The 17,017-nt window shown below is 37.8% G+C and overlaps 1 protein-coding gene across 1 annotated transcript in view; it reads right to left on the bottom strand.

Moving 5' to 3' along the window:
• Nucleotides 1–392: 392 nt before the first annotated feature.
• Nucleotides 393–17,017, bottom strand: part of cacna1ba (calcium channel, voltage-dependent, N type, alpha 1B subunit, a) — a 156,159-nt gene continuing 139,534 nt past the window's right edge. The window contains exons 49-52 of the mRNA XM_067520853.1: nucleotides 14,760–14,798; nucleotides 13,685–13,910; nucleotides 8,615–8,832; nucleotides 393–6,340 (exon numbers count right to left, since the gene is read on the bottom strand). Of these exons, the coding sequence (XP_067376954.1) occupies nucleotides 5,786–6,340; nucleotides 8,615–8,832; nucleotides 13,685–13,910; nucleotides 14,760–14,798 (1,038 nt within the window). The 3' untranslated portion in view covers nucleotides 393–5,785. The remainder of the gene's footprint in view (nucleotides 6,341–8,614; nucleotides 8,833–13,684; nucleotides 13,911–14,759; nucleotides 14,799–17,017) is intronic.

Raw genomic sequence — 17,017 nt, 5'->3', positions numbered from 1 at the left:
TGAATCCCAGCACCGAAATAAAAGAATCTTTCAGCTCAGTGGTGTGGAGCGGAACCATCAACAATGTTCAATACTGTTTTTAATAGAAATGTGTCTTCTTATAACCCGCACTGTTTATATGAAATTTTTTAAAATCAACAACAAATTAACACATACTATCTAAACGTTCTCTACATGCACATACATTGTTACATGCAAACATTTGTATTTTCCGAAGAAAAACATACATTTACACTGCTACATTTATGCTCAAACAAAGAGACTGAATCACTTCTTTTGTTTAGTTGCCGACTGGTTAAGACTTGGGTACAGGTATGCTTGATGCTACAAGTAGGTCTAGGTATTTTCAGGATTTTTCTGCCATAATGTATCTAAACTATAATGAATTTACATTATCTTCATGAAAGTATTTCATGTCTTTGACAAAAAGAACCAGTTTGACAGTAATCAAGGCGCATTTATGAAAACCTTTTACTGAGACCTAACAGGAAAGACCTCCAGTTTCAAGCCATAGGATTTTCATTTGACCAGTGGGTAAAGGTTAATCATGCAAATATACATATAAAGTTATTCTGTTATCCTAAATATTCTGTTTCTTGTTTACAGTTTGTGCCTTTATGCATTTTATCTTTTTTTTTTTGCAAGTTTTCTCAAGCATTTTCTATAAAACATTTGGTCACAACCATGCTGAAGCCTAAATCTGAGAAGTGCAGCTCGTAAAGCTACAGAATTTATGGAGAAATGGGTTTGTCTTGTTGCATAGCCTGACTCTCTTGGCTTTATCTTGCACGGCCCCTGTTGTGTATTATATAAGGCCCCTATAGTTTCCCTTCTAACTGCAGCTGATATAGTCTTTCTCAAAACACCTCCGAGCCAATCGGCGAATGTAAAGGTTAACCTTAATTCCATCATGTCGCAGATGCTGTGATGTAAAAGCAGAGCAATCAAAAAACACAATGTCATGTTGATGCCATTCATGTATCAAGCAAATTGCATATACAGTAACAAATACAGATTTAATATATATTCGGCACTGTGTTGGCCAGAAAGGGCATCCGGCAATGCCAATCAACATGCGGACAAGGATCCGCTGTGGCAACCCTGAACTCATGGGATAGCCGAAGTGTGCAGTGTTAGGCCATCAGTATTGCTGTTTTAGCAAGGTTGCAGTAATAATCCCTAGTGGTTTCTAGGTCTCAAAAATTTATTTTCAGGAGACTGTCTTGAAGTTTTAAGTAGCCTTCTGGAAAATTACACCAGGCTACAGCAAATCCTAAAGGATAGACATAGTTTTGTTTTTAATTCAAACAATATTTATTGCGTTGGAAAGTCTGTAAAAATTTAATGCAAAGAATTTCTTAGTTTTACTCTTTTTGCCATTTCAAAATAAAGGGATGCAAGCTTTTGCACCCAACTGTATCAGCTGTTTTTTCTCAAATAACTACTTAGCAGTGTGCTTAAGATCATTGTAATGCAGATAAAAATCATCCATGATCCCAACAATTTGGACAATATCACCAACACCACTGGCAGAAACGCTATACTAAACTATAACAGACCCTCCATCATGTTTTGGTAAAGGCTCTTCTTTTCTAATACTGTCAATTATTGGACCCCCAAATTGACAGTGATTCATCACTCTATACAACTCTTTTCCACTGATCTTCGCTTCTATCTTTGTGAGCTTTGTGATCTTTGCATACATTAGACTTTTTGCCTTGTTTCCCCTCAGAGAAAGTAATTTCTTGGCTGCAAACCCTTCGCAAAGACCATTCCTGATTCTACAGACAGTGGAAGGATCAACTGGACATTCAGATGAAGCTGCAACATGCTGAACCAGTGTGCTCAAATACTTCCAGTTTCTCAAAGAAGAAACTTCCAGTGTAGTGTAGTGATCTTAATCTGCTATTTTGGGCCCAAGAGAGTTCAAGACATGCTAAAAGCCAGAAAAGGTCACCCAAAATACTCTTGACTTTAGCCCATAGAAGCTGCATTTGCTTCAAGTGTTTTTTATATTGTGTTTGTATTTTCTATATTTACTACTTGTATTCTAATATGTAATGAATATAGATGATCATCATAGCGTGCTGAAACAGCAAATCTAATGGTGGCCTAAGACTTTTGCACAGCACTGTATATACACCAATCAGGCATAACACTATGATCATAACATGCATAAAATTGTGTAGGTGATCATAATGTTATGCCTGCTTGGTGTATATATCCATACTTCCATTATCATTTACCACTTATCCTGTTAAGGGTCATAAAGGACTGGAGTCTATCCCAGCTGTGACTGGATGAGAGTTGGGGTGTGTATAGAAAAGGTCTAATTCTGAAGAGATCTTTAAAGTATACAGTATTTCAATTATTCATTAATTCACTTATTTAAATGTTTCTAAATGTGTTCACACTGAAATAAGATATATTTAATTAATTTGGATTTATTAATCACAGAATATATAATCAATCAGACTTTTTTTAATCGCTTGACAAGCCATATGCCTACATATTCAGCTCTGTCTGTTGAAGCCTAAAACTGTTTTTTTTTCTCTGAACTCTGACTGACAAATATTGTAAATTGTAATTTTAAGATTTGTTTTTAACTTTAAGATAATTTCTTTTCTCAGCATTTTACATAATTTATTCAGTTCCTACTTCTAAGGTACTTAAGTTGTAAAGGGATTTCTTAAATTTACCAAAATTTATTTTAACAACCCAAGAAAAAGGTACTAATGACTTTTTATTCAAAGATGTGCAAATTTTAGCTGTGTCCCAATTTCTTACATAATATCAATTAATCAATAAGTAGCATTAACAAGCTGCCCAGCTCCCATCAGTACCTAGACAGATAATATATATATATATATATATATGTAATAACATATATAAGGACATCTTTCAGTATACTTTTTTCATGTTGTATATTACTATTCATATGCAAAATGTATTTAGCCTTAATATGTGTTGTTGTTGTATGCAGTTGTTTACATTTGTGTATTGTGGTTTGTTTTTTAAACCAGTTCCCTTCCTGTTTAAACCTTAAAAAACATTGCCAACTGTTGGTTCTACAAAAAAAAAAAAATTTCAAGTCTAACACAGAAGCCTGACATTTATTCAGAAGTAGATAGATCACTGTAACATTTTCCTGCTATCAATCCATGCATCAGGAAGCTGACGGAAATATCTTGGCATGACATTACAACATCAATGAAAAACAAACAAAAAAACAAAGAAAACTAGACCCAGAAAAGCTAAAAACAAAAGCTAACGGTAACCAGTGTTAGTTTTAATCCACATAGCGTACACACACTCACACACAGGGCTTGACTCTAAAACCCTAGCTTGAGTCAGAATCATACTGTCCACCAGGCCGAACCACTCCCCATCCGTTCAACTTCAGCTGAGCAACACACAGTCTGCAATCCAAAAGAGATGGGAGCTTGTACAAGGTGGCCATAGCAGGTAGCTGACTCGGCTTACTGTTTAAACATGCAAAATGTGTTACTGGTTTAATTGATGTAACTTGACTGATATACTATATTTATGCATAAATGTGACATAATGCTCCCACAGTGGTATTCTTGGTACACTAGCCATAGGTGATTACTGTTTTATCAAAAATGAGATAAATAATACACTCTAATGTCTAAGGTCTTTTTTCATTCTTGTTAAATAAGAGTATGTACTGTTTCTTTGTTTGCAGTTAAGGGGATAAGACATGTTTCTGTACAACATGTTTTCCTGCACAACTACATACAGAAGGAACCTAACATCTACTCAAGTGTGGATGCATTAGAAAAGAGTTTACATTGCATTGCTTTTTCTATTGTATATCTAAAAAGATAGGCACTTTGCTTTAAAATATTACAGAGAGGTCTATAAGAAACATTAGACCTGAAATGATGGCAAACCGTAAGCAAGTCACATAATACACACTTATGCTTTTGTCATCATACAAAAATGTACACAGAATGAAAAGAGAAAATCTACAGTGAATATTTAATAAAAAACAAATAAGTTAGTCAGGTACTTTTCACTTTCATGTATTGTTTCTCTCCTTGAAGTTCACAAGAACCATTTAACAGACAACACAATCATCAGTGTTCATGTGACATCAATTCATTTGTTTGACATAAAAGGAATGTCACAAAGGATTAGGCATCATTATGAAATTGTGGAGTTCTAAATTGAAGAACACCACAGCTGTTTATATGGTGACACAATGTCTTTGAGTTTTCAAACATTTATAGTATAGTTTAACTTAAATATGGACTTGCCTTTTGTCCTTTTTCCATGGCTTACAGTGCCATCATTTTGTGTTGGAACTGCCATAATGACTCTCAAATGCACTTCAAATCTTCATGTATTGTTATATTTAATAAATAAGAGTTAATGGGACTGTTACAGTACGTTGTGCTTTTATAAAAACGTGAAAGAAGGTGAAATGTCTCATGTTGACTGTGGCACTGTTTTTAGCTGTATCTACTGTATGTCATTAAGAAAAGTTGTTTTTGAAGGTGTCTCTTAGACATTTTGTATGTAGTGCATAAAAGAAGCAGTATTGTGCTACAAAATGCTATTTGGTTCTCTGTGGTGATCCAAGTTCAGCAAGCAATGATGACTTTTAAAAAAGTAATTACCTGGTAAACTGAACTGGCATGGGTAAGTTAAATAACTTCCAAATATTTAGAATACTTTAAAGCTGCACTTTTTTTGTATTTGTCCACCATAGTGCTTGCTCAAGATCAAGTAATGTAATTCTAATGTCATTATCTCGTGTATGCATGTCTAATGTTGTGTGTGTTCTTGTAAAGGCTACTGCAAGAACATATTGATCCATCGATCTATCTACAGTATCCATCTACTAGAATACACTACTTTTCCAGAACAAAACATCACATAGTCAACGTAAGTGATTAGCTGGTGAACATACCAGAACATTTAGCAGATAAAAAAAACTATTATTATTTCTCAGGATCTGATAGGGACCAAATGAAAATTTTACTGGACATACATTCTGATCCTCAGAAACATGATTCCAAATAAATGCAAATGTTGTTGGGTGTCTGCTGAAAGTGTATTTAGAAAACCATTTGGTAACATGTTAGTATTAACAGTTTAAAAGCTGTCAATAGTTTATCTGTACAGCCTGTTGTTCTGCTCCTAAATGGCAAAAAAGAATATTTTTGAAATGGGTGTTTGCAAAAATAAATAAACAAAAATAAATAACATTATAACGACATAACATAACAAAAGGCAGCCAAAGCATAAGCAACATGTCCAGAAACAATTTGTAGTAAAGGGAAACTACAACATATTTATCATTATAGCTGAATGATCTCCCTGAAAGACAGACTGAACTTACAAATGTCACAAAGTGGGTCTGATGTTTGTCTACATCATCCAAATTTAGGAAATATTCTTTATCTTCATAATGAGTAATGTAATGCTGTTTGAGGGTCGATATGGTGGTGTCTGAAGTCAAAGCACATCAAGGACAGCTCCTGTAAGAGATCTGATATTGGCAAAAAAATGTATTTTATTCTCTACTTTAATTTCATAGTGCCATCTGCCCTTTGATGAAGTGAGACATTTTGTTCACATTCAGATATTACCCACTAAACCTGTTTAGATGTTCTCCCTAAACTTAGTTGTCAAACGTAGAATAAAAATACAGCATTAAACATACACAGTGACAATCTCCACTGAAGCCTTCCAAGAAGATGATAAAACTCATCACAATTCCTCAAAAATGCATTAAAACAGTTGGTTTAAAGCCATGTTAGCACCATTCATCCTCCTCTGCCTCCTGGTAGTACCTGGGTGCCCTAACACCAGAACCTGGGCCTGTGTTTCCCCCAAAACTGAAGTGGTACCCATTCGGCAACACAAGGTTCTGATGTGGAGTGGGAACCAGGGCTCCCATCACGGGAGGCATTGCAATCTGAGATGAGCGTCTGGCACAGGGGCTAGGAGTCAGTGATGCCGCTTCCTGGAAGACATCCAGCTGGTCCCGAAGGCTGCCATATGGACAGCCTAAGGCCTCGACATGGCTCTGGCCCAGGAAAGGTTCAGAGCTGATACGAGTGACAGGGCAGGGAAAGTGGTGGAAGCCACTGTGCCAGAGGGTGTTGTGCTCCGACAGACCACGACTCAGTCGTCCGGGACTCATAGAGGCCTGGCTGGACACAAATTGCACAGGGGAGGAATTGGCTGTCTTATAGGCCACCCCTGGTCGCGGGGTGAGGGGGGTCTGGGGGAGCTGCCGACGTCCACGGCTTGGTGTACTAGAAGTGGAGCTCTGTGCCACTGGGCTGCCTTTGACCCAACCACTACCCTAGATGGAAATTGGGACAAGCAATTTGAAACAATAGAAGGATGAGCAAAATATGTAACAGGAAAAAGGAAAGGGGAAAGAAACAGGTACAGGGTCATCGGATTGAGGAAAAGAAAGGTGATATGAATTCATAGAGAACAAATGACACACAGAACACAGACATACAAAACAGAATGACAGTAACAAGCACTAATGAGATGTTAATGGAAAAATTTATGAGATAGACACAATGAATAAAAATGATAAGAGAAAGTGGAGAAAGAAGCGAAAGGCCATGAGAGGCTGCACTAAAGGCAGACAGAGAAGAAAGTAGTAGTAAGAACATCCAGAGGAATCATAGCAATACTTAGAACTAAGCATTTAGTTTTCCTTTTTATTTTCCCTTTTTTCCCTAAACTTTTTCCTACCTCTGTACCTCTGCATCTGTACTGCTTTATCAGTCATTTTAATGTTAAAAGTTAAAAACAATTTGAACTATATATATATATATATATATATATATATATATATATACACACACACACACACACACACACTTAGAACAAACTCATCATGCAATTCAAACATTTATACACCAACAGTTACTGGAAGAGGCCTCTACAATCATGGTAGAAAAGTAGAATTGATTTCCAGTGTTGTGCTGTATCCTTCGGTGTGGTCAACCTTATGCAGTAATGAATGTGTTTAAGTTTGGTCATTTAGATCATCTGTCACAGATATTGAGCTAATAGATCTCTTCTGCGTTATCTTGAGAGCAAGTCACAGTCTCTTTAATAGTGGAATGATGTCATAAGAATAGCGTTTTCCAAATCCAAGTTATGTGATTGAGTACCCATCTCTACAGTTCACTACTTGATATCATTGTGTAACTGGAGAATTAGTATGCATTTTCTCACTTATTTTATCTTAGGTACGAACAAAATTTACAAGTGGTCCAAATCTATCATACAAGCCACAAGCTTCTCTCTTTCTGTTTACTAATTTGACCTGACATCACAAATCCAAATTCTGAATTAATTTAAATGTTTAGTTATAAGAAAAAGAAAAAGCCTTCCAAGAAGATGATAAAACTCATCACAATTCCTCAAATGCATGCATCCGGTGGTTTGTGGTGGACAGGGATCAGAATGGGAAAATGGAATGCTGGCCATGACTGACAGGTGTCAGGACACACACAGTCACATCATGCTGTTTAGATATAATCTGGTCAGGGTACCTATGCCTTGATCACAAAAAACATTTAACCTTCAATTTTGTTTGTAATGTTGTGGCGGATTGGGCAAGAGATGATCTACAGTTGCCTCAGAAAGTATTCTTGTTCATTTACACTTATGCTACTGTAATAGTAAAAGCTGTTTTCACTATGCACTGACTGAGTGTTGAGTAACCTGCTTTGGGACTAATCCTTTGGGATTGCAGTTTTTTTGTCTTTTCAGTTTATCCTGTGAGTTCAGGGTCGCCACAGTGGATCATTTGTCCGCATCTTGATTTGGCACAGTTTTTTTTTACCCCGAATGCCCTTGCTGACGCAACCCTCCCCAATTTCTACCGGACTTGGGATCAGCATTGTGTGGCTGAAGATGGGCTGTTGGCCGTTTAGTTTGTTGCCCAGGGATACTTCAACATGTGGTCACAAAGAGCAGGGAGCAAACCTCCGTGCCCTGTTTTTGCTCAGATTGACATTGGTTGACCACAAATGAACCCCTCCATAGTTTGTTTGGGACCACACCAAAGCCAGAACGAGTAAAGAAACCTGGTTTTGGTTCAGACCCATGTGGAAGTGCTTTGTTCAGTCCTTTGCAAATGAACCACACCAAGAGAGAATAAATAAAGAGAGTTAGATTAAACAAGAATAAACGAGATAGTTTTGAAAATGTCTTATATCAGTTGCAGAAAACATGCCCGGAGTTCGATGAGTTCGGAATAGGCTCTGATCAGCTGTTGTGAAACTAAAAACTCTCTCTAACCTGTTTTTAAACTGTGAGGAAGTTAAGGATATCACCTCATTATTATTAGCTACAACTACAACCATGAAACTAAAGGCCTTAACCTCCACTAATTACAAAGTTTCATTTTGATGAGGTGGAAGACAGTTACACAATTTTGTTAGGTGCAGCAGAAATGGAATTCAGATTATCTTTACTTAAATTGAATTTTGTATTTTAATAAGAATGACATTCTGGTAGACAAAAATAGAACTCAAACTGTTTAGACATTCTTTATCTGGTCTAAAGATTCATGTAGTCCTGCAATACATTTACTCTGCCATCCCACCTGCTTTGTGATGGTTTCCTGCCCCTCGCTGGGGGAGGCGGCACAGCTGGCAGTGGCAGATTTACTGTGGCAGTGTTCCCGGCTGCAGTAACGGTCACAGGAGTAGTAGCGCTGCTTGTCCACGGAAGAATGGTGGTGTTTCCTCTCATGGGAGCGTCCACGGTCATGGGCTTGCTCTCTGCAAGTAGCTAGGTCAGATGCTGGCTCTCCTGGTACACCTGTGGAAGAAGAAAATATTTTATTCCTCTAAAGAGTATTTAGTGAACTGGGAAATGTCACTTTGTGTTTTTGCAGAAGGAACTGGATAATCAATTTCCAAAAACACTATGGATTGTAGTAGTTTTTAACTACTACAGTGGTCTAAGCTAAATAATATCAACATGTTAACACATGCCCAGTGCTAAAACTGCCATACTCATGTTTAGCATGTACACACATACATGTTTACCATCTTAGAGTGGGAAAAAGTAACTTTACTTAAACTATACTTAAGAACACTTTTCTGGCTTATGAAATAGTCTAAGTGTGAAACCTATGATAGGTATTATGCTCTTATCTAGGGGAAACCATAACGCAACACAAATAGGGGGGAGTCTCCCCCTTTCCAGCACCCACAAAACCACCAGAGCAAATGAGCTTCAGCCCTCAAGATTTATTGCTTATTGCTGTAATGTTGGGAATACAAATGACATCAGGGTTGGTCCAGGAAAATAACACACAAAATATAACTAGCCAGGTTGCTCTATGCTTAATGTGGGGGAATAGAGTAAATGTAGTCATATAGTTAGATAATTATCAAACAGGCAACCAAGATCGGTTTATTGAAGAGGTCACAGAAATGACAAGAAGTTACAGGGTGTGTCATGTTTAGAGAAATGCTTAAGATCACCTTAGGCCTTTTGTATTCTAAGGACCAAAACAATGTAGTATATAATGTGTCCTGGGGTCACAAGATCTACAAGAAGGTGCAATAAAATAATTTTATTGCTTCACAACTGACATTGACAGATAACCTAAAAAGGGACGAGAATGATAACTGTCAACTGTGTGCACTTGGTTTCTTTATTCATGTTTTGTGAGGGTTTTTTGTCTTAGGTTTGAGTATAAATAGAAGGGGTTTGAGAGATACAAGTGAGAAGACACCAACATCCATGTGTTCTTCTCCTTGCTGACATGTATTAAATTGAGATGTTTCATCACGCTGAGTTCTGTCTTTAATGCTTCCAAGATCTAGATAAACAGGAGAAAATAGATCTTAAACAAAAAAACCCACCCTTACAAAAAGGGGTTCATGTTCATGTTAGGGCTATCAGTAGAACATCATTTGCAAACATTTAATGATGGTGTCTGGTGGTCTGGCAGCAAGGAAGAGTCCCAGGAGAGAAGAGTAAACTGAATTTTAAACCCGGTGATGGGAAAAGCTGCACCTAATCTGCTCCTGTCATGTCATCCACAGGTAGCAATGCACAACATACAAAAAAATAAATAAATAAAAAGAATTACATTACAACTGTGGTCATAACATAGGAAAAAATCAGTAAGGAATACAATTAAATGTGATAAATGATTATAGTAGACCTGTAATCTTCAAAGTAGCACAATATGTTAAATGTATATATCTACAACCATAAAACAAAGCACGTAAGGGCGGACAGTCTAGCAGCTTGGTAAGGAAACTGAGGATGTATATAAATAGAAGAGTGAAAGGAGGTGAAACTGATTACTAGCGGAGTGAAGGTGAAGGCACATGGAACAGGAAGTGACTACAAACTATTGGTCTAAGGAAAAGGACAGGGAGAAAAATATTCAAGAATTTTTTATATTTTAGGTTAATTTACTTACGTTTATGTAAATCGAAATATCATTTTGAGACTACTTCTAATGAAGAACATTTAAAGATTTAAAAACTTATAAAACTCTAAGATGCACAGGCAGCCAATAGAGAGATAGGAGGAGTGCCAGAAGGCGAGCAGACGTTCTGAATCAATTGGAGACATGCAAAGAAAGACTAGCAACCTCCATAGTAAATTTCATTACAGTAATCCAGATGATATGTGATAAAGGCATGAATTACTTTTTCAAATATCTGCCGTGCAAGAAAAGGTTTGCCAGCTGCGTAAGGTGGAAAAAAGTAGTCTTAACAACTGCGCTAATGTGGCGATTCAATTTAAACTCACAGTCCACTTTAAATTAGAAACTGTTGGTTTCTCATACAGACCCAAGCGGCCTAAGTCATTCACAAACTGCTTGTTAAATTTGTGAGGACGGTACATGACAGCACACAGTACGAGGTCAGAGCGACCCACTTCAAATAAAACCTTAAAGTTGGAAAATGAAAAAGATAAGAAGAAATCCCTTTAACACTGTGTGTGTCAGAGATCTAGTGTTAACCAGGGCAAACCTGGCCTGAGCTTGGGCCTGTGGTTTAGCGGATCGGGAGGATGCTTACTCAGGTTTCTCAATCTGCCACATGCTGGCGGTGCCGATGAGAGCAGGGGCGGCAGGGCTGGAATCCCTCATCACTCCCTTCAACAGGTTCAGCACAACGAAGGTAAACGGGAGAAAGAAGAGGAGCAACCCAGGCTTCCCTTCAGTTTCACCAGCCAACCACTGCGTTTACCACGGCGACGGAGACACTTCCGCCAGGATTCAGCGTCTTGCTCAAGGACACTTCAACATGTGACGGTTTGACCCAGGGAATCGAACCAACAACCGTGGGATTGATGGACGACTGCTCTACCTCCTTTGCCAAAGTTGCTACCATATTAACTTTTCAAAGATCTCTGGCCAATCTTCAAAGCTACAATGGTACAATTTCCAGGGCAACCTTCCTGAATATATTCTTTTTTGTTGGTTCTTGTTGTTGTTTTTTCTCTATGCTCTTTCTATACCCTGAGCCTGTTTGTGTTAAGGGAGTTGTCGTCTCTGCTGTTGTCTAATACTTCCTCAAGGGGGATTTGTTGGGTTCTCTCTATAATCCTTTTTTTTTTTACAGGAAGTCTTTATCTTCCTGTGAAAAATTTCTCAAGATGATTTTTGTTTTGTTTTTCCACTATATATATAGGAAGTTTAATTGAAAACTAACCTGCTGCCACCTTGACCAAATCCGAATAGCACAAAATAATGAATGGATGAATGGATACTTAGTACTTCAAGGTGACTTTCTATTCCATCCAACAATCCATTATCTTTATCTTTTTTGTTTTGAGCGTCAAGAGGGCTGGAGCCTATCCCAGCTGTCACTGGGTGAGAGGCGGGGTCCACCATTGACAGCTCTCCAGTGTATCTTAGGGTCAGAAAGGTCCAAACTCATCACAATTTGCATATCAAAACATACTCTTACATATTAAGAGAGTTTGGTTAAAATATCCAACACATGGAGGATCAGAATACAGGGTGGGTTTGTATACTGCGCTCTTTAAGGGGTAATCATACTTTCCACAATTAATTGTTCAAAGACAGACATGGAAAAGGGACAGGCATGCCTATCTATTCATACTGCAATTTGGTAATTTGACACATTCCACACAAGGAATTCAGTGTGGATCTCTGATGGCAACAAGAAGAGGAAGTGCTCATTTGTTTATTGTGTTTGACTGTACAACATAAAAGTAAAAGAAATAAAATTGGGTTTGCTTGAGTATAGTGTCAGGGATGTTGTAAAAAATGTTTCACAGAAAATGTAGCACACACACTCCCTGCAGAGAGAGATTCCTGCCCAAGTTAACAAAACGACCTTTAACCTATCTCCCAGAGGAGAGTGGACACCCTCCTGTCCTAAAATATAGTGCTTTTTTCCAAAGCGCTTTACATTCTTGCTTCTCATTCACCAATTCACACACATATAGATGGTAATGGTAATGTTCTGCACTTATATAGCACTTTTCTACCTATTGGCACTCAAAGCGCTTTACACTGCTTCTTATTCACCCATTCACACTCACAATCACACACACATTCATACACCGATGGGGGAGCTGGCCAACACTCACCGGGAGCAACTAAGTTGGGGTTCAGTGTCTTGCTCAAGGACACTTCGACATATGACCAAAGGAGCCGGGGATCGAACCAACAACTGTGAGATTGGTGGACAACTGCTCTATCTTCCTGCGCCACAGGACATGGCAGATGGCAGTGGCTCACCTAACCCACCAGGAGCAACTAGAGATTCAGTGTCTGTCCAAGGACAGTTTCACACGTAGCTAGGACCAGGGTGAACCACTGAACCTGTGGTCCATGGTACTGAGTCACAACTACCCCTGACCAGCTTGCTGTCCTAGACCATCTCTCAGAAAGCTTAAGTCAACTTTCTCTAAATGGACAAAGACTCCTGTGACGTGTAAATGCACAGAACCCCTGACGTTATAAGTTTAAATGGTCAACTTCTCTACATGAGGGCCCCATTGTGATTCCTTATCAAAATTTAACTCAGGCTAAACCCAGGAGATGCAGACATATATCTATATCTACACACCTTTTCAGTTTCTTGAAACCTGAATAATAGATTTCCATAAGTGATTTCTTGATGCTCGATCTAAGTCTGGTTAAAATCGAATAAAAAATTAGCAAAGATAATAATTTGTTGTATGTATAGTATGTATAGTGGAACAATAATAAATAATAATATTTTATTATATACACGTGCCAGATGCTGAATAATATGACCTTTGTCAAAGTTTAGATTTTTGAAATGTACACATAATATTTGGTTTTATACCACTTGACTTAATGCATACTCAGTTTATTTTATGATTTTTGTTAATCATACTAAACTTTGGTCATTTTTGAGTTAAGAAGTTAAGTATATATAAATTACTAATAATGTGCATGTTTGCTACTGTATTACTCTTGTGTGAGGCCTTTTAGCAATAGTAATATTGATAACTCATAATGCTTACTAGTTATTAATAATAGACTCACGGTTTGGACACCGCACACAGTCCGTGCATACACAAATTTTTGGCCTACACCTGATTATCCACAGATTGTACAGATACACGGACATCAGATCTTAGTATTGGACCTTTAGACCATGCCTGTGCATGTGTTTGTATATAACTGCTGACTAACCAGAGCTAGAGGATTGTCCAACCACAGGTGTATCCAGAGACCTCTGCCTCTTTTCTCTGTCTCTATCTCTGTCTCTGCGGTGGTGACAGCGGTGGTGGTGGTGATGATGGTGTGGCCGGTCCTGGCTGACTTTTTCCACGGTGCAATCCCTCAAGTTGACCTCCTGGGTACACTGTGGTGCTACAGTGGAGACTGAGCGTTTCATAGGGCTGGCATCAGGAAAAGACTGGGGAAGCGGGAGAAAGATAGTAAAGGTCAATGACAATAATGTCTAAGACACAAGAACTTGTATTTTTCATATAGATAAATGGTCTGCACTTTTGTAGTGCTTTTCTACCTATTGGGACTTAAAGTACTTTACATTGCTCCTTATTCACCCATTCGCACTCACAATCACACACCAATGAACCAGGAGCACTGGGAGGACCTAAGTTGGTGTTCAGCTTCTTACTCAAGGAAACTTTGACATGTGACCAGATTGGTGGACGGCCACTCTACCTCCCCTTGTTCCATTTTTTACTGTGACTACAATTGATTCTTACAACTGGACTATATTCACTACCTTTTTATTCTGTATGGACTGACAAAAGAAAAAGGATTAGACCAGAAAAAAAAGTTTGGTTTTAAAAAAAAGTTACTACTATGCTATATGGAACAGCAAAGGGAATGAAAGGGTGTTTTAGGGCCTTTGTAATAAAGACACGTGCCCAGCCTGGACTTGCAGGTATGACCTAACCACATTTTTATTTCTATAGATATAAAGGGCTAGCTGTCAGTTGGAAAATGAAAATTAATTGACCCCTGTTAAGATACTGTTTTTATAATAGGATTCTAGCATGCTGTCTTAGGAGTCTTTGGAGGTTTCTATACATATATATGCATTTTTTATTATCTGTGGAATTTAATACATCTGAATGTCTTCTCAGATATTGCCACTATTTAATTATCTATTTGATTATTTTACATTACAATGACAATAGATTTCAGTTAGATTTTATGGTATTTGCTATGTGAATTTATAAGTTCATCAAACCACAAAACAGTAGATACTGTAGATAGTTGTGCATGTACATACAGCTAGATGGATCCCTGGAGAGTGGCGCGATTGGCTCCGCTGTTTTGCAGGAAAGAGAATACAAAGAAAGAGCAGGAAAGAAAGACATAGGGAATTTTAAGCTGGATCAACAGCAGCTACAGTTTATGATTTGAAAAAGTCTTAACTGAATTCCATCTTGCCCTTTCCTTTTTAATTACAGCATTTGTGTTGGTGTAACACTTGAAAATTCTTGCTTACAAATGTAGGGGTAATCTACATCTTATGTACATCCCCAGTAACTCCCTAAAAAGCCTGCAATTAATCCAAAATGCTGTAGCAAGAGTACTGACTGGATTTTGCAAGCAAGTTCATATTTCGCCTCCACTAGCTTCTCTCTATTGGCTTCCCATAAAGTCTAGAATAGAGTTGAAACCCTCCTTACATATAAAGGAAGAAACCTTAAAGCTCCATCATATCTTAAAGTACCATATCATCCCAATAGACCAGTTCGATCTCAGAATGCAGGCTGGTTCCCAGAATTTCCAAAAATAGAATAGGAGGCAGATCCTCTAGGTATCAAGCTCTTCTCCTGTGGAACCAGCTCCAGTTCAGATTCGAGAAGCAGACACCCTGTCTATTTTTAAGACTAGGCTTAAAACCTTCCTTTTTGATAAAGCTTATAGTTATAATAATTTAGGAACACATACATTCACACTGCTTTTAATTAACTATGTCAGAAAATGTATTTTGTTACCTTTGCATGTTGTACCAAAGTTCCAAGTTGAGCCCAGCACTAAACTGTGATGATGTTTTTTCTGGGCCCACCATCCACAATCCAGAGTCTGTAATTGCCCCTGCCACTGAAAATCTCTCAGACCAAAATATAGTTTGTTTCTTTTCTTGCCTGCCATGCTTGTTATTTGCAGAGAGACTAATGTGAATATCTTGCAAATTAAATTTGAAAAACCATGATCTCATGTTTTCTCCTTTCTGAGACTTGACTGTGAACAAACAATGTACACCTATTAGCCACAAAATTAAAACAACACAGTAATTTTAATGTTGTGGTGGACAGGGGATTTCCTGCCTATAGTTCCAAAAGGGGAGAAATTCAATTCAATTCCACTTTATTTATATTTTTATTTATATTTATATAGCGACAATTCACAAGAAAGTCATCTCAAGGCACTTTACAGAATATAAAGTCAAGATTATAAAGATTCATAGAGAAAACCTCATTTCAGCAATACCCGGCCCTAGGCAACAATTGAGAGGAAAAACTCACTTTAACGGGAGAATCCAGCATGACTATAACTAACTGTAAGCTTTGTCAAAGAGGAAGGTCTTAAAAGGTCTTAAAAATAGACAGGGTGTCTGGTTCTTGAATCTGAACTGGGAGCTGGTTCCACAGGAGAGGAGCTTGATACCTAAAGGCTCTGCCTCCCGTTCTATTTTTGGAAATTCTGGGAACCACAAGTGTGCCTGCATATTGTGATCGAATTGGACTACTGGGATGATATGGTACTTTAAGTTCTTTAACGTTTTAAGCCTAGACTTAAAAGTAGAGAGGGTGTCTGTTTCCTGAATCAATCAATCAATCAACATCAAAATCTTTGATGAATGAGGAGGTTATTATATTTCTTAGGATATTATATTTCTTAGGATTTAGGATTCATTAAAACTTCATCAGACTCTGAATAGAAGATTCGAGGCTTCTCGGAAATGTTCTTTGTGATAGTTTCCTAGAATGCTAGAAAAGGAAAAAGAAACATTTTGTTAATACGGGCACAACAAACTTTTTCTATCAATCACTAAGAATGCTGAGCTTTATTAACATGTTTCATGTTAATAAAATTAGTTCCCAACACAGTGGTATGATTGCATGCTGAAATCAGAAGTCTCAGTGGTGTTAATTTTAGTCAGACGGAATACAAAGGAACAACTGCATTTGATTAGGACAATGTGAAGATCTTAAAAAAGTGTGCATTCACAAAATGTGGATTCACATAGTGACCGATTTTAGAAAGTTGTGCATTCACCAGTGAACAGCAAAGTATAGCAGGTAAGCCCAGCAGCATCCTTGCACTGCAGTGTCAGGTAATTGATTGCATGATTAAGGCCTAACACCCCTTTGATCGGCCTGAGGATACTAAAAGTATTCCTTATTATAACGTCTGCCTGTAGTGGCTTGAAGGATTAATCAGTTTTTGAGGAAAGTAGAAAGGTAAAGATGTATTGGCAGCAGCTACAGCTTTATGTGCATAAATTTTAAGCCACTTAGGGAAGATGAATACTAC

The sequence above is a fragment of the Channa argus genome, chromosome 11 (assembly GCF_033026475.1).
Source record: "Channa argus isolate prfri chromosome 11, Channa argus male v1.0, whole genome shotgun sequence".
NCBI lineage: Eukaryota > Metazoa > Chordata > Actinopteri > Anabantiformes > Channidae > Channa > Channa argus.
The sequence above is the reverse complement of the archived record's forward strand: the minus strand, read 5'-3'. Positions and strand labels throughout refer to the sequence as shown.